This window comes from Camellia sinensis, chromosome 11 (assembly GCF_055761805.1).
Source record: "Camellia sinensis isolate YWXY chromosome 11, ASM5576180v1, whole genome shotgun sequence".
Taxonomy (NCBI): Eukaryota; Viridiplantae; Streptophyta; class Magnoliopsida; order Ericales; family Theaceae; genus Camellia; species Camellia sinensis.
The window spans coordinates 5,809,470-5,827,512 of record NC_138971.1 but is presented as its reverse complement, the minus strand read 5'-3'; the positions used below and the strand labels follow the sequence as shown (position 1 = coordinate 5,827,512).

The 18,043-nt window shown below is 36.1% G+C and overlaps 1 protein-coding gene across 3 annotated transcripts in view; it reads right to left on the bottom strand.

Moving 5' to 3' along the window:
• LOC114277298 (uncharacterized) overlaps positions 1 to 18,043 on the bottom strand; it is a 66,710-nt gene continuing 48,667 nt past the window's right edge. The window contains exons 11-22 of one of the 3 annotated variants that reach the window (XR_014343462.1): positions 14,988 to 15,023; positions 14,820 to 14,875; positions 13,684 to 13,831; positions 2,783 to 3,227; positions 2,587 to 2,678; positions 1,907 to 2,414; positions 1,500 to 1,635; positions 1,213 to 1,254; positions 1,005 to 1,121; positions 836 to 880; positions 669 to 752; positions 1 to 572 (exon numbers count right to left, since the gene is read on the bottom strand). Coding sequence is in view for 1 of the 3 variants with exons in the window: in XM_082893491.1 (XP_082749617.1) it covers positions 462 to 572; positions 669 to 752; positions 836 to 1,004; positions 1,213 to 1,254; positions 1,500 to 1,635; positions 1,907 to 2,414; positions 2,587 to 2,678; positions 2,783 to 3,227; positions 13,684 to 13,831; positions 14,820 to 14,875; positions 14,988 to 15,023 (1,827 nt within the window). In the remaining 2 variants the exon portion in view is untranslated. Of the gene's footprint in view, positions 573 to 668; positions 753 to 835; positions 1,122 to 1,212; positions 1,255 to 1,499; positions 1,636 to 1,906; positions 2,415 to 2,586; positions 2,679 to 2,782; positions 3,228 to 13,683; positions 13,832 to 14,819; positions 14,876 to 14,987; positions 15,024 to 18,043 lie in introns of all 3 variants that reach the window. The other 2 variants (XM_082893491.1, XR_014343461.1) reach the window with 2 other exon arrangements.

Genomic DNA, 18,043 nt, shown 5'->3' with positions numbered 1-18,043 from the left:
TTGAAGAGGAGGTCAAAATAATAATAATAATAATAAAAATCGTAGAAGATACAATTTCAAACAAATACAATATATGAACCAGTCATCCACTCACTAAATCACTAAAAAGACAACTCTGAGATCATCCTCTTTAATCATTTGTCTACCACCTTATATAGTAAGCCATTACAAGTATTACGGTAACAGGGGAAAGTATCTGCCTAGCTCAGGCCTCTGTAATTTAAAATCAGAATCATCTCTCTCTATCTACGAAGATCTATCATCCCCCAAGATTATTGAGTTCCATGTAGGACTCTTCAATCAACAGTTTGGATTCATTGAAGTGCAATTACGACAATCAGCCAAGTCATATTTTAAAAATGATGCAAAATCAAGGAAGCATGAGTCAGGGACCATCTGGTTGATGGGTTATATCAAATATGAACAGCACAACACACTTCCACTCCTACACAAAAACTAAATTATTTTTGCCCCAAAAAGTCATAATAAAGCACTGCCAAGAAGATTAGGACATCTGTTAAAATGAGGCCCGCCACGTCAAAAACAAATTTAGGAGCAAATAACCCCCACACCTGCAGTGAAATTCAGCAGTATGCCAACTGTTAAGATATGCTAAATATGCACAAATCAATAAAAATATATGAAGGCTTTGTGGTCTAAGGATATACCATCAGGTGCCGTCTTTGAATTGTGACACACAATATTGTGAATGTGATTGAAATTGCTGTAATGAATCCATACATCAAATACACCTGAAACATAGAAGAAGATGAATAACCACGAGACCCCATCCAAGGAGAATTACAGCCATACACATCCAGGAGGATAAACTTACTTGAGATAATTGCATGAAAAAGAATCTCTTTCTCTGCTGCTCACCCTGACCAAATGGAAGTTGGCGTGCAACAAGAAATGGAAGTCCAAATATTGGAAGAATGTGAGAAAAACCAAATGTATCAATACTAAGAAGAATAGCTTGTGGAACAAGGATGAATTCTTCAAACCTGAAAACGAAGATGAGAGCCACAATCAATCAACCAGGAGGGTTGATGGACAACTCTCCCATGTTGAAAGTAATAACAGGGAAATCATTTCATCACTCGGAAAGTGTGACCAAGTCCCTTTAAAGTGGAGTAAAAATAAACGAGAATATATAATTTTACTAATAAAAGAGAATATACATATAAAGGATTAAAAAGAGCACACACTAACCCAATAAATGCAGCAGCGTAATGGAGGCCATCAAAAGCACACCTGAACAAAATGTTGCAGTGTTTAAGAAATACAGGGTGCACGGAAGAAAAAGGAGTTACTTCCAGTGTGAGAATGAAACTAATCAATGAACTGATAATTGTTTGCAAACAAGACTAAACGATTGCAGCACCATGAGTTTGGGACCAAAATGAATGACACAACACTTGACCAACTCTTCAGAGCACAAGATATGACTACCAATGGCACAATCCGCAGACATACAAAAGTTAAGAGCAAACTTTTACCAGTGGCCAGTGCAGAAAAAAAGGCACACAGCTATAAGACTCCATTGTGTAACAGGGGAAGAATACAAGGACAATGTTCCAGGAGTGCCATTTTTGCAATCCTGTTCAAAACTCTTCAACCTCATTATGCACCAACCTAGCAAAGAAGTTCTTGTAAGCACCAACTCAGGAGTAGAAACTTACAATGCTTAAAAAATTTAAAAACTAGCACAACTTTATCTCGTGAAAGAATTCTATAGGTAAATTTGGAATTTATATCCAAATATATAAGGCGTGTTTGAGTGGCTTACAGAAGCGGGAACGCAAAACTACAAAGAAATGAGGGTATGGCTTAAAGAATCATAAACAGACAAACCATAGCTCAAAGTGCAATACTACCAGATAAAAGGTGCAATGAAGAAATGTACCTCCAATTATGGATGCTAAAGCAACCAAGGGACCTTGTCTTCCAGATAGAATGATAACTGTTGAACTCCATGCAGACAGCATGGCCACCATTTTAAAAACTATGTTTTCTTCCCAATTTGGAGTTTTTTCTTCAGTAAGAAATCGAAGAAGTGCTAGGGATGACAGTTGTGCACAACCAATAATATAGATTATTTGAGGAATGAAATTTCTTCGTATGCCTTTTGGCAGAGGCAAATTTAGTAGTTTACTTTCTGAGGCCCAATATGCAGCAATGAGCAGATAACTTAATATGGTTCCTATTATAACATACTTAATAATTCTCTTACACGAGCGGTGAGCAATGCTCTTAAGCAGCATGAATGCTAAGACGACAAGAGCTAGCACTGGCACGAGTTCAGCTATCCATGAAGGGCATATATCCAGTAATACTGAACTGACAGCCTGCTTTGATAGCCCAAGTTCAATAGTAAATCTGAGAATGGAGATTAACAGAACAAACACAACTGCCTGCAAAATGATCACCAAAAATTAGCCCACAAGCAAAATTCCTATAGTAATATTCTACTAGTTTACAATCACAAAAAAGAAGATAATGTAAATCATAAATTTACAAGCCATAATACAACACCGGTATGACTTATTGACAAAAGTAAATGACACCCAGAGTAAAAATTCCTACTTCCACTAGCATCTTCCCTTTCATTATTGAATAACGTAAGTTGAGCATCCCAGTTGCGGCAGCAAGAAAACTTGCGACTTTTCCTTCTTCCACTGATCTCATGGAATTTAAATTAAAACAAAACAACAAAAACTATGTTAATAATGAAAGAATGCATTGAAGAAGCAATAAAAATACCTGTAGAGATAGAACTTACAAATATAACTATTTGAAAGGAAGCTGCATGCACGTATTACCACCACCAAACAAGAAAAAGTCAATCCAAAGGAAATCCCAGACTCGGCATGGGAAAGAAAATGAACTCCACATAGTTTGTCCAGTCTTCGGATGGCGAGCAAATGGACAAGCAATGAAGTCAATATCACACCAAAACCAATTCCCATCATCTTCAAATTAAACTCGGTCCATTTTGAGCGTGCTAGCTCAGCAACACTTGCCAAGAAACTAAAATATGCATCGGTTTGCCTCCTGAGATCAGGTAAGGATGTATGACAGCTTTCATTTTTATGTAGCAGTAAGTTGATCATTGTATTTGACCAATTCTCCATTGCTTGAGAATACATTGCTGATAAATGCAACAAATCTTCATTTGAAAACCCGATGACAGATGAAGCTGAATATACATCAATGTATCTCTTCACCTACATAAGATAAACATATGCAGCCAGCTAAAACTCAGTAGAATCAACTGTCTCAACATGCATGATGTTATTGATCGGTTAATAGTCAATCAAGAATTGAAAGTATTTCCATGCCTTGTTGTAAAGACCAAAGTCAACACAAACACTACTATCAAAATACATGGAGTGACCATTGCCTTCAAAATTAATGCAAAGGAACCAAGCAGGCTTGGACAAGCATACCTATCTCACATGGATCTGGATATGTATGTATGGGTTCGTTTACATGTATAGACATTAGACCTTCCAAAACCCTAAACCTAGGGACACAAGGATATTTGTAAAAAAGTTGGGTATTAAATTAGGAAATGCTCCACATACATAACATTCTATTATTCTCCAAGAAATATGGAAACAGACTCAAGACATGAAGACAACAATTGCCACAAGCGTTGGCTGCATCTTTTGTGCCGACATTCTAGTCTCAAAGTTTTCTCAAGTTCTTTTCTTTTCATTTGGCATTCTCAAGCTAGAGCAAGGTTCTGGAGTTCAAATTTTGGTTTGATTCAAGTCTGAGGGCATTCAAAGCAGCTCGGCTTCGATCCTTTGCCTTGTCCAGGTTAGTTTCTTTTCATTTTTTGTTTTCATTTTCGTTCATGCTTAAATTAGGGTTTAAGCATGCTTAGATTTATTTTTATTCATGTTCAGGGATTACAATATGTTAGATCAAGGGTTTTTATTGCTTTCTTAGTTTCACATGTTCTTCACCATGTTTAGGCTTCAGGGTTTTCATTTGCTTTATTTAATTCATGCTTATTGTTTTCATTCCTCACATGGTTACTTTTCGTGCAAGAATATTGCATAGGTTTGCATCTAGGTAGAATTTTTTTGCCTTTCAGTAATTTCTTATTGTTTTCTTTATTGATTTTTTATCTCTTTAATGGCATGAAGTTTATAAAAACTGTTGGAGATGGGTATTTTACATATATATATATATATATATATATCTTCGGGAGTCTTTTGTAATTAATTTAATGAATTTTGGAGATACATTATTTCGAATCCCCATTTTTGTTGTTTTCTGTATAAATTTAGTGTCTGATTTTTATCACTTAGACCATTTGGAGTTTGGATCTGAAACTTGGTGAACATGTTAGTTGCATATAGGGAGAGCATCACATAAAAATTTCATAATTTTTTAAGTCGTTTGATATATCTGCTTTGCTTTCAAAGTTTCTTATTACATCATCATCGCATGTTGGCAAACCATCTGCAAAATGAAGTTGAGCAATTTTAGGTCCTCCCCTAGCAGGTTGGATAGGCCAAAAATCCTTTCTCCCAACTTTCTCCTGCCACCCGAAGCGATGTAATTTAGTTTTGATTTTGTTTAGTTTGGCAACATAGGAAGATTTACAAAGAGAAGTCAACTAGTTTATTTTGTTTCTCATTTTCTCTGTGGATTGTGGACTTTAGATACTTAGTTTGCTTTGATTGGTTTTGTTATTATGTGGTGGATGTACGTGTTAGTCCTACGGTTTTATTTTTATGATGTCTATGATGCATTTGGTTAGTTGTGCTTCAATATTATATATGCTTAACAATATTTGACACAAAATTAATATGTTGCATATAACAAACATGCGCTTTGAAATATTAATATGCTTTAATTTTAGCATATTTTTAAAACTTATATTTTGATATAATTTGTTGTTGGAAGGATATGCTCATTGTAACAGGTAACCAAATCCTTACTAAGTATGAGTGTTGACACCACAAAAGAGAAGTGCTGACACCTTAATTCAGTAGCTTCGAGAAAATCAAAGATGTGCAAGTGTTGACACTATCAACCCAAGTGACGGCACCTGATAAAGAAGATAAGAAGCGAGTGTCAACACCTTCAGACATAGTGTCGACACCTCTAATTCAAAAATTCAAATTTCTGAACGCAATCTGACATGTTTCAAACTGTTCTAATTACCACCAACCTCCAATGGTCAAATGAAGTTCAAGAGCTATAAATACTCATCTCCAACATCAAATGACATAGTGGGTGTTTGGGAAGTGGGTTTTTATGTAGGTTTTTTTAGTTGTAGGATTTTATTGGAGAAAAAAAATTTGTTGTTTGGGAAGATAGTTGAGTTTTTTTGTGGTTAGATGTGATGTTTATGAGAGAAAAAGTGAAATGCTTATGGGGTTGGATGTGATATTTTGTTTGGATATGGTTTTTTGATTTTGCAGAAAGTTTGTCTTTTAGTGTAAAAAATCAAAAAAAAACCCAACACACAAACTTCCCAAACACCACCATAAAGAAGGGGTGACCTAAAGAGGAGAAGAAGAATAAATTTATTTGTGCTCTTGTTCTTCATTGTTCCAAATCACTTAGAAAATATGAAGAAGAAGAACTCCGAAAAATATGAGGAAGAAGGAATATATTTCTATTATATTCAAAACTTCTTATCTTACAAGACCAAATGACACTCCTTATATAGGAGATATTACAAACATCATCATAACCCATTATATGCCACTTACATATTATATATTACCACTATCTACCACTATCATATTATATACATGCCACTATCTACCACCAACACCACTATCATATTCTATACATGCCACTATCTACCACCAACACCACTATCATATTCTATACATACCACTATCTACCACCAACACCACTATCATATTCTATACATGCCACTATCTACCACCAACACCACTATCATATTATATACATGAACACAATTTCCAGCACTCCCCCTCAAGCTGGTTTGAAGATATCTTCCATAGCCAGCTTGCTAGTCAGCTTATCAAATTGCTTCTTGTGTAGTCCCTTCGTTAGCACATCAGCTAATTGTTCACCTGTTGGAAGGTAGGTCATACAGATTATGCCAGCATTGATTTTCTCCTTGATGAAATGTTTATCCACTTCTATATGTTTTGTGCGATCATGTAGAACTGGATTATGAGCTATAGATATAGCTGCTTTGTTGTCACAATAGACCTTCATAGGTGTCGGGTGAGAAAGCTTTAATTCTTCAAGAATTCTTTTAATCCACATTACTTCACAGATTCCATGGGCAACAGCTCTGAACTCTGCTTCTGCACTACTTCTAGCTACCACATTCTGTTTTTTACTCCGCCATGTAACTAGGTTCCCACCTACAAAGGAGCAGTATCCGGATGTTGATCTCCTGTCTGTAACACTTCCTGCCCAGTCTGCATCTGTGTATACTTCAACTTGAAGATGTCCATGTTTCTTGAACAGTAAGCCTCTCCCTGGAGTTCCTTTCAAATATCTTAAGATCTTATAAACGGCCTCAAAGTGCTCTGCCCCTGGTGAGTGCATGAACTGACTTACCATGCTGACTGCAAAGGCAATATCAGGCCGCGTATGAGACAAGTAAATCAATTTCCCTACAAGTCGCTGATATTGTTCTCTCTCTTTGACTTCTTCAGCCTTAGCAGCTTGTAACTTCAAGTTAGGCTCGATCGGAGTCTCCGCCATCTTACAACCAAGCATACCTGTTTCTCCAAGGAGATCAAGAACATATTTTCTCTGATTAACGAATATACCTTCCTTGGATCTTGCAAATTCCATTCCGAGGAAATACTTGAGGGCTCCCAGATCCTTAATGTGAAATTCTTTTGCGAGTTTCTCTTTGAGGGCTGCTAACTCTGCTTCATCATTACCAGTTAAAATGATGTCATCAACATAAACAATCAAAATTGCAATTTTACTGTTTTTTGAATGTTTATAAAATATTGTGTGATCTGCTTGACTCTGCGAGAAGCCACAACTGATAACTGCCTTCCCAAAGCGTTCAAACCACGCTCTTGGTGATTGTTTGAGTCCGTATAATGACTTGTTCAATCTGCATACTCTGTCACTTCCAAGTCTCTGCTCAAATCCCGGCGGTAGGCTCATGAACACCTCCTCTTCAAGATCACCAATGAGAAATGCATTTTTAATGTCAAGCTGATGTAGAGGCCAATCTGAATTTACTGCAAGAGATAACAGTACTCTGATGGAATTTATTTTAGCAACAGGAGCAAACGTCTCCTGATAGTCGATCCCATAAGTTTGAGTGAAGCCTTTAGCTACCAGTCTCGCCTTGTATCTCTCAACGCTTCCATCTGCGTTACATTTTATCGTAAACACCCATTTACACCCAACTGTTTTCTTGTCTTTGGGTAGATCAACTATCTCCCAAGTACCACTTCTCCTTAAAGCATTCATCTCCTCCATGACTGCTAATTTCCAATTCGGATCATCCAATGCTTCCTGTATATTCCTTGGAACAAACAAGTGTGAAATCCTAGATGTGAAAGCTCTATGGTTTTTAGACAGTCTTTGATAGGAGAGGTAATTTGCAATAGGATGTTTAATGCAATTTCGGACACCTTTCCTAATTGCTATAGGTACATCAAGGTCGGAAATAGAAGGAATAGGATTACCTAAAATTTCGATGCCAGAACTCAGGTGGACATTCGGGTCATTAGGATGGACATTCGGGTCATTATTCCTCAGATGAAATCGCTTCCTAGTATAAACCTGAAGCTCAGGATTTAGATCATTTTGTAGTACTTCTCCCCCTAAACAAGAATCTTCTTGACTAGGCACCATAGAACTTGGTTCTCCTAAGTGATCATTATCAGACAGATGTGGTTTTTGTGTAGGATAAATGACATTGGGGAGCGGGATAGAAATATCCCAAAAACGGTCTTCTACTCCACTTGTCTCCCCCTGAAGAGAAGTGTTGGGGAAATAGGATTTTGTTTCCACAAATGACACATCCATACTCACATGAAATTTCTTGTTTTGAGGATCGAAGCACTTATACCCCTTTTTGTTTGAGGAATAACCCAAAAAAACACATTTTATAGCACGGGGGTCAAGTTTTGAACGAAATTGACTGGGAACATGAACATAGGCAGTACAACCAAAAACTTTGGCTGGTAAATCAGAAAACAACCTCGTGTCAGGAAAAAAAGTTTTGAGACAATCAAAAGGTGTTTTGTATGTTAACACCTTTGTAGGCATCCTGTTTATCAAATAAGAGGCTGTTAAAATTGCTTCACCCCATAAATATTTAGGAACATGCATGTAAAACATTATAGCACGTGCTACTTCAAGTAGATGTTTATTTTTTCGTTCTGCAATGCCATTTTGTTGAGGGGTATCCCGACATGTAGATTGATGAAAAATCCCCTTTTTTCCCAAAAACTCACCCAACTGCTCATTGAAATATTCTGTTCCATTATCAGAATGTAAAATACCAATTTTGGTTTGAAATTGGTTTTCAATCATATTGTAAAAATTTGTGAATAAATTTTTCACGTCAGATTTTTTATTCATCAAATAAATCCAACATAAGCGGGTATGGTCATCAATAAATGTAACAAACCATCTTTTACCAGAAAGAGTAGTGATTTTAGAAGGGCCCCAAACATCACTATGAATCAAATAAAAAGGTTTTGAAGCCTGATAAGGTTTTGGCAAATAAGTAGAGCGATGAAATTTTGCAAAAATGCAACTTTCACAATGAAAAGAAGAACAATCAATCCCTTTAAATAATTCTGGAAATAAATGTTTCAGATAAAGAAAACTAGGATGTCCTAGCCTATAGTGCCATAGCATTATTTTTTCTCGAACAGAGATTGAACTAGTACTATTAAAGCTCTGAGCTTTTTTATTACTAACAGGTACTTCATCAAAGTAGTAAAGACCTTCAAGCATCCTAGCACGCCCAATCATCATCCCCGAGTTCTGGTCCTGAAATTCACAATGGGATTCAAAAAATGTAACACGACAATTAGAATCCTTAGATAGTTTACTGACAGACAAAAGATTACAGGCTAAGTTGGGGACGTGAAGAACAGCATTGAGATTAATTTTCTCAGTTAGTTTAATAAATCCTTTTCCTGCAATAGGTGAAAAACTACCATCGGCTATTCTGATTTTGTCATGACCAGAACAAGGGAAATAGGTACTAAATAAATGGGAAAAACTAGTCATGTGATCGGAGGCACCGGAATCTATGATCCACGGAGAGAAGTTTAGGCAAGAGAAGGCTTTAGGATTTCTACCTGTTTGTGCCAACAAAACACTAGGAGTACCGGTTGAGGAGTTGGATTTTATCAGCTTTAAGAGTTGATCAATCTGCTCTTTGTTGAAGGGACCTGAATCGGCTTCATTAGCGGTAGGAAAGCCACGATTCTTCTCTCCTTGTTTGCTGCTTTTCCAGTTGACAGGTTTGCCATGGATCTTCCAACACGTTTCGCGTGTATGGCAAGGCTTGTTGCAAAAATCACACCAGACTCGTGGCTTATCATCAAACCTGCGCTGGTAATTTGCAGCCTTGTTGGCCGCAGCATCGCTAATTAAAGCAGAAATTTCAATTGATTCACCATTACCTTTTTTCTTAAGCATGACGCTCCTTCGGCTCTCTTCCCTTCTGACTTCGGCAAATACTTCGCCAATGGATGGGAGAGGAGGTCTGCCAATAATTCTTCATCGCACTTCATCGAGCTCAATGTTGAGGCCGGCAAGAAACTTGTAAATACGGCTGTCTTCCACAGTTTTCTTGTGGTGGTTGCAGTCGTCAACTGATTTCCATTCGTATGTGTTGAAGATGTCAAGATCCTGCCACAACCTTTTCAACGAATTGAAATATTTGGTGACGGAATCATCTCCTTGATGAATCTCTCCCAACTTCAAAGTTAATTCGAAAACTTGAGATTGATTTCCTAGGTCAGAATACATCTGACTAACATTATCCCACAATTCTTGTGCAGTAGTATAGCACATGTAATTAGAGCTTATATCCTCCTCCATGGAATTGACCAACCATGTCATAACCATGGAGTTTTCAGCGTCCCAACTGTCGAACAGCGGATCATTAACAGCAGGAGCCTTCTTGTCACCAGTGATGTAACCGATCTTTCCTTGCCCACGGATATACATCCGGACAGATTGTGACCAGCGGAGAAAATTATCACCATTTAGGCGGATGGTGGTGATTTGGACAGAGTGAGAGTTGGACGTTTTCACCGGAATGGCAGCGGCAGGGGTTGAAGTGGTTTCGGACGTGACTTCCGACATGGCTATGACGGTTTTAGGGCTGCTGTGTTTTTTGTTGCTCTGATACCAACTTAGAAAATATGAAGAAGAAGAACTCCGAAAAATATGAGGAAGAAGGAATATATTTCTGTTATATTCAAAACTTCTTATCTTACAAGACCAAATGACACTCCTTATATAGGAGATATTACAAACATCATCATAACCCATTATATGCCACTTACATATTATATATTACCACTATCTACCACTATCATATTATATACATGCCACTATCTACCACCAACACCACTATCATATTCTATACATGCCACTATCTACCACCAACACCACTATCATATTCTATACATACCACTATCTACCACCAACACCACTATCATATTCTATACATGCCACTATCTACCACCAACACCACTATCATATTATATACATGAACACAATTTCCAGCAAAATCTATTCTTGAGAAGTTGGTGCTCAGATTTGTACTCACATTATTATTCAAATCATTTGTAAAAGGGTGGTTCTACCATTGGGCTTTATTGTTGAGTGTTTTGTGAGAAAAAACTTGTGAGATTTGTAATACCAAAACAACGGCTGTTTTTGTTGTTTATTTTTGAGAGTTTTTGGAACAAAATCCTTGTTGTAAAGGTCTTGCAAGTACACAGGAAGCTTCTAATAGTAAAGCTATTTGAAAAATAGTGGAAGAACTCGAGGGGAACACTGGGAAGTGAACGTAGGCTTCGGTTGAAGCCGAACAACTATAGACCTTGAGTTTGATATCTCTCTCTCTCTCTCTCTCCCATATTGCATTGCTATATTTATCTCATTTGATTTGCTCACACACACACATTAGTGCGCTCTTATTTTATATATCTTTCCATATCTATTTGAGTTGTAAAAATTAGTTTTATTAATTATTTTAGTTTTTATTTATCAACCCAATTCATCCCCCCTCTTGGGCTGCCTTCTCGGTAATAATATGTTTTCACAAGAATAATAGCAGTGTTTCCAAACAATTCGAGAATGTCCCCAAGACCCATGGGTTCACTTAAAGACGAATTTACCATTCAAGATGTTTTGGTGTGATTCCCGCCCAAATGAGTGCCCATTTTTGTTCCATTGCCTAATTCCTTCTGGTTTTGTCACATGTTTTCTCCTTTCCCTATATGTCATCATGCATTCAAAGGTCTAACAAATTTAACTAATTGAACCAATGAAATTGAGTAGAGGCCAACTTAACGATTGGGCAGGATGGGTGCCTCACAGCTTCCTATCTTGTACCTTAGCCCCTAAATCCAGTCCCTTTGATTGTAGCTCGTGCCTTACCTATAGAGTCAAAGTTTAAGGATTTTGGGTTTCCTAGTGGTACCTCGAAAAAAACTAGGCGGCGACTCCGTTGAATGGATCTTCGACTATCGTGACTATTAGTCTGATTCCTTTTAGTAAAATCCTCATGTCCCTTGGTTTATGACTCTCGACCCTTTATTGGAAAGAAAGTGTGGATCCCTTCATTGGGAACCATTGTCCACACACACACACACAAACACCACATCAAATACAAAAGGCAGATATATCCCCCACCTTTCTTCCCCTCCTACTTATCTTAGGTTCCTTCGAACATTAAAAGAAGTCCAATACTGATCTTGAAAAACCTATATCATTATCTCTCCCCCTCCCCCCCCCCCCCCCCCCCCCCCCCCCCCCCCCCACAAATTGAATTGATGGATGTGCTTCGAAAGTGCATATCTAATTGAAAGAATCAGACATATAACCCATACTCTTATCTAGGTGTAAAGTGTCTGATACAAGCACTTGATTTACTTTGAAGAGTCCATGTAACATAGTCTGTGACAACAAACTCCTCAAGCTATCTAAACTATCCCACCCAAGAAAATACAACAAAGAATTAGTTTTCTATTCCACAATACTATTCATTGCCCCCAAACAAACCCTATTTCAGTTCCAGATTCCTAGCATTTTAAACTGTAATAGCCTAAGCCCTTTCCCTACCTCTTGTCCTTCAACACTCAAACGCCTTATTTATGAAAATCCAGTGCTTCCAACAGAAAATTAAGCCACTTGGCACGTTTGAAACTAATCTTCGTCTACAAAATCTGCACAGATGGCATAACAATAACAATGAAATGCACACACTAGCGGGCAGGTAACAATGCTACAAGATATTTTTGCACCATTGATGAAATCACAATTCTATAAATAAATTAATAACCTGTGAAAACAGAAATACAAGAAAGAAAACAGAAATACAGGCAAGGGACAAATTAATAACCTGTGATCTATGAAGCACGGGTATGGGTACGAGTATTGGTACTGGTACGATATGGGTATATCAATACAGTAAAATTTCAAATAGTAGGGTACGGGTACGGGTACGGGTACGGCTGGGTACGTTTGTAAAAAAAAATATTTTTTTTAATTTGGAGTAAAGCAAAAATTAGTTAAATGATTTAATTTGTTAAGATCCATCCAACAATTCACATTTAATGCCAAAAGTAAAGGTATAAACCAAAATTAAATGTCATTATATTAAATAACTTACAAACCATAGCTTAATTTTAAAATCATACTACGCATAAAAATAAAAATAAAAAAGAAGTCCAATGAAATTAATGTTACCTCTTTATTAGAAGAAAATACTATTTAGTGTGTTTGGTTTGAGTTTTTTGGATTAAGTTTTTTAAAAACTAAGTTTTTTGGTTTTCGTATTTTTTTGTTTTTAGTGAATATTTTTAACATTTTAAACGTTTTTTTTACTTTTTTAGATGAACCAAAAGTAAAAAAATTGTGAAAAAATATTTTAAAAAATTAATAAATACATAAAAATACAAAAAATGTATTGAATTCTCGTATTTTTTATATTTAGTGAATTTTTAAAAGGTTTTTTTCACAATTTTTTTACTTTTTAGGTATATTTATGTTAGGTATGTCTAAAAATTAAAAATACTGCTTAAAATATTAAAAAATTTTAATAAAAACAAAAAAACACAAAAAACAAAAAGGTAAAATTTTATGAAAAGTGTTTTTGGAAAATTCTAACCAAGCAAAGTGATTTTGACTAAGGTATGGTACGGCATGGCTTGGGTATATATACTAGATACGTCTTGGTATGTCAGAAATTAAGAAGAAAAAATTTGGGTACGTGTTTCGTGTACCCGGTACGTATGTAGAAGTACCATACAAGGTACCAGTACCGGATATGGCATGTTTGTCAAAGCATCCATGCTTCATAGCGTATGATGCAAAGTTCGAGAGTGCATTATCAACCCTAACAAAGGATAAGACCCCCTCAAGCAGTTTGTTATCAATTTATTATTTTCAGGTCCCGAGTCATGATTCCAAACTGAATTAAAGGTTAATTCAAAAGAATACCTGCCAAGAATTGATGCAGAGCACATTGACATAATTTTGCATCCATTCTTCCGTGTTTGATTGATTTTGGTAAATACCCTCTTTAGAGCTTTCGAAATTCCATGTTCCAGAAGCTAAAGCATACAGTTCAGGATTCACACGTCCAATGCTGTAAATAAATTAATTATTTTAGAAAGATAAATTTCATAATGTCAAAGAAAAGTGCAGTAATGCAGTGGCATGGAAACAAGATATAGTTTATACAACGTTCTCAAATGTAACTACAAATTTAAATATCAAATAGCAAAGCAAGCTCTTAAGAAAATGAAATCAAAGACATAACTTTTAGATGTTTAAATACAATACCAGTGAAAGCAAAATGAAAAAGTTAAATCATACCGGACAAGGATTTTATTTCCAGAGTGACGGTGTTTGCTCTACCAACAATGCAAAACAGTTCTACAAGAACTGGCAATAGAATGGAAACAAAATTCTCATGGTCAACAACTTCAATTTCTGAAAAGTCTGATTTTTCATTTATTTTTTGGCATGACAAAAACATAACCATCCAGATGTTTAAAACAAATCCAACGAAATTGCAACTCTGGTCATGTAGTGATATCAATAAACTTCATGCCACTGTGCTTCATTTCATTTGATTGCCAGTAACTACTTAAATTATATTATGTCCACTGAATATTAGCACCCAAAAAAAAAAAAAAAAACCCTTCATGTGTAGAAAATAATGATATACTAGAAAAGGAAAAGAGGCATATGGATAAAGATGTGGAGTGCACATGAAGAAACTAGCTCCGTATCTTCTAAATTCACCAAGGAAAATCATATGAAGCTATAAAATTTCAACTTTACCATCCTCAACTCTAATAAATGATTGAGCACATGGAGACCCTTTTAGAAATTTCACATCTCTGGATAGAAATGTTTCTACTAATTCAATGGTCCACCATCACTAGTGAAGCATATTATCTAAAAAAAAAATTTAATATAGCTAATATAGGAATGCTTTATATGCCAGAAACAAACACTACTGACTTGTCTACAACATATCAAGAAATTCATCTAACAATTAATTTTAAAAATCATGAAATGAAAATGATGATTCAAAAGTTAAAATTCACAGAATGCTTACACTGCACCTTCCAAAAGGAAAGGGAACACCAAGCAATGCTGACACTGTCACCGCAAAGTCAATCTGCAAAGATTGGCTTGAGTAAGTGCAAATCATAAAAGAAACATATAATTCATTTGTTTTGAGCATAAAAACTCAACAAATCTACTATCCAAAAAGGAATGACAGTCCTAACCTGTTGAATGGAACTAATGCACACTAGTCTTCCATCCTGAAATTCAGAACACGAAAGAAAATACAACAATAGTGATAACTGTTAAAATAAAACCAACTCATACTAGGCTGATAAAAAATCAATTATCATTTAGTCTGCCAATTCATCAAGGTGTTTCTTCTATTGACAATCATCAAGGGATATTAGGAAGCACAAAGTCCACAACTACAATCGAAATATTTGTATAAGAGTTGAGACATGTCTTATTAGGTTCAATGTCATTGAGAAACAAATCAGGCATATAACTGGAAACCTTCTATTGTCATTGGAGGTGAGTCAAATGGCTGCAGAAGCCTTCTAGGAAGTAGGGTAGATATGTAAGGGGTGACAAACCATTATAGGTAGGCCAGGTGCCAACTGAGGCACCCTTAAGAATATAGAGAACAACAATATTGGAGAACTAAAGTCTAAAATTGGATGACCAAAGCCTCCAACTAGTTTTAGAGAGGTGGATAAGATTTGCTTGGAGATGGAGGTGGCCTTCACATAGAGGCACTTGCTGAGGGACCACGCCTCTAATGTATAGAGCTTAGGTGGCCTTTTTTGCGGGTATGATAGTAAGGACATGTGGCCTTCTTTGTGGGTATGATAGTAAGGACATGTGGCCTCCTCTGTGGGTATGACAATCTGTTTGTTAGTGGCATGACCTCAAACAATGGTGTCAGAGGTTGTACATGCTCCGTAAGTACGAAGGGGTATAGAGCACGCCATATATGCTTTTGTCTTGAATTGAAGATGTCTTTATCTTAAGTTATTTCTCTTTCTAAGACCAATTAGGTATGAATATGTCAAAGGAGAACTAGATGAGCACCTGGGAGAACTAGCAACTCTAGAGGTTGTCCCAAAGCACCACCTAGCCAGAGTGCCAAGATTTCCTTTAGAGATTGTCCCAGAGCATCTGATCTAAGGTTAGGGAACTGCACAAGTTAGCCTCGCAACCAGCATGGCTCAACCACTGAGGGGAGCAACTGAGACAAATGGGTGTCAAAGTGGTCCTTGAGTGTGACAACCAAACCGTTCATGCATCATATATATATATATATATTTCATTATTCTTGCATTCATGTTATGGTCCATGCTTATGTGATACAGGGTTTGTTAGCAATAGGAAGAGAAGATGAAGTTATGTTGGAAAGTCATGCTTAGGACCTATTTGTTTTGTGCCTTGAGTTAGGGGATAACTTAGAACTTGATTTGAAAACCATAGGATGTAACTAACCCTTAAGTGAGAAGCTTAAAGACCTTAGTCTAATGAACTTGTCCATTTCATGTTATTCGTTATTTTGCTATTAGGATTAGTGATAATTAAGTATGATTAGTGAACCCTAATTAGGATTAACTAGGTTAAGTATGATTAAAATAAATTAGGATTTCTTAGTCTTGATCTTAATTAGTTAAGTTAAAGCAAGGAAATTAACCAACTAATGAACTTTCCAACTCTTGCCCTATTTTACCAAATAAAAACTTAGGACCAAAGCCAAACAAATAGAAGAAAATCTGCAGCAAACGTTAGAAGAAGCTAGAAAAGAGGAGAAGAAAGGAGAAGAAAAGAGAAAGAAGAGAGAAAAGAGGGAGGACTCAAAAACTTCAACAAATCTAACCTAAAAAGTGTTCTAAGGTATGATTTCTATCCTAAATCCTATAGCAGACCTTCCTAACATCTAAGATTGAAAAGAAACTAGGATTAATTTGGTTTAAGAATGAAGAAATTAAAATGAAGGACTAGGCATGAAGCTTAGGAATTTCAATCTTTTGAAGTAATTTTTGATGATCTTGATACATTTGGATCCTTACTTCCATATCTTCTTTTGATTTCAAGATATTTACATGTTTGAAATCATGTTTTAAAGACACACAGCAGATTTTTGAAGATGAGTTTAAAGGAAACTATATTCAAGAATTTCATAACTTGAACCATGGATTTGATCTTCGAATCTTAGAATTTTATTGTGTTTTGATGTTTTGATTTGGAAAACAATCATATTTTCATATTCATCATTGATTTTACATGTTTTAGGTCAAGTTCCATAAGTCCCAACTCAAGAAAAATGGAAGAAAACAGCCTAGGAACTTGCTGAATTTTGAACAGATAATTTGTGCCCAGAACCGCACGTGCGGCGATTTCCCTAGTTCACGGTTTTGATTCTGAAAAAAAGGCAGGTGCAGGCTGCACCTGCCGTAACCATCCCACACGTGCAGATTGGGTCCCGCACATGCAAAAAACCCCTGTTTTGTCTATGCTTTTGTTTTGTAACCTTCTTTCACATAGGACTCTTCTTGTATGCATTTGACATTTAGTTAAGGTTTGAATTAGACCTAGAACAATGCTAGAACACTTGAGAGAATTTAAGGAAAACATTTAACGAAGTTTAGACAACTGATTTGTTATGTGTATACATGTAAGTTAGGGATTTCAATGCTTTGCTCTTGTTTGTAGGCTAAGCTTTGAAGAAGTCACACCCTTGTTCACTGAGCCAATTATGAGTAGTAGTATGCTAAAGCTATGTTCGTTAAAGTTATGATTCGAAATGTAAACTTATCATATGTTTAACAAAGTTATGCTATTGTTTCATTACGAATGAACATCTTATATTTTTGTATCATGTACTAAGGTAACACCTAGATCATGTTTGTTATTGGGAATCATGCCAATAACCTCAAGCTAACTGAGCTCCTCTAGCCACATGTGGTTTCATGTTTTGAAATGTCTTGAAATGTACACTGCTATGTCTATGTTTGCAAGTTAAGCATGTTTGATCTTGACAAAGAGTTAAAATTATAAGAACAAGTTTAAGAGTGAGAGGAGAGGAGAGAAAACTTAGAAAATATGAAGAAGAAGAACTCCGAAAATATGAGGAAGAAGGAATATATTTCTGTTATATTCAAAACTTCTTATCTTACAAGACCAAATGACACTCCTTATATAGGAGATATTACAAACATCATCATAACCCATTATATGCCACTTACATATTATATATTACCACTATCTACCACTATCATATTATATACATGCC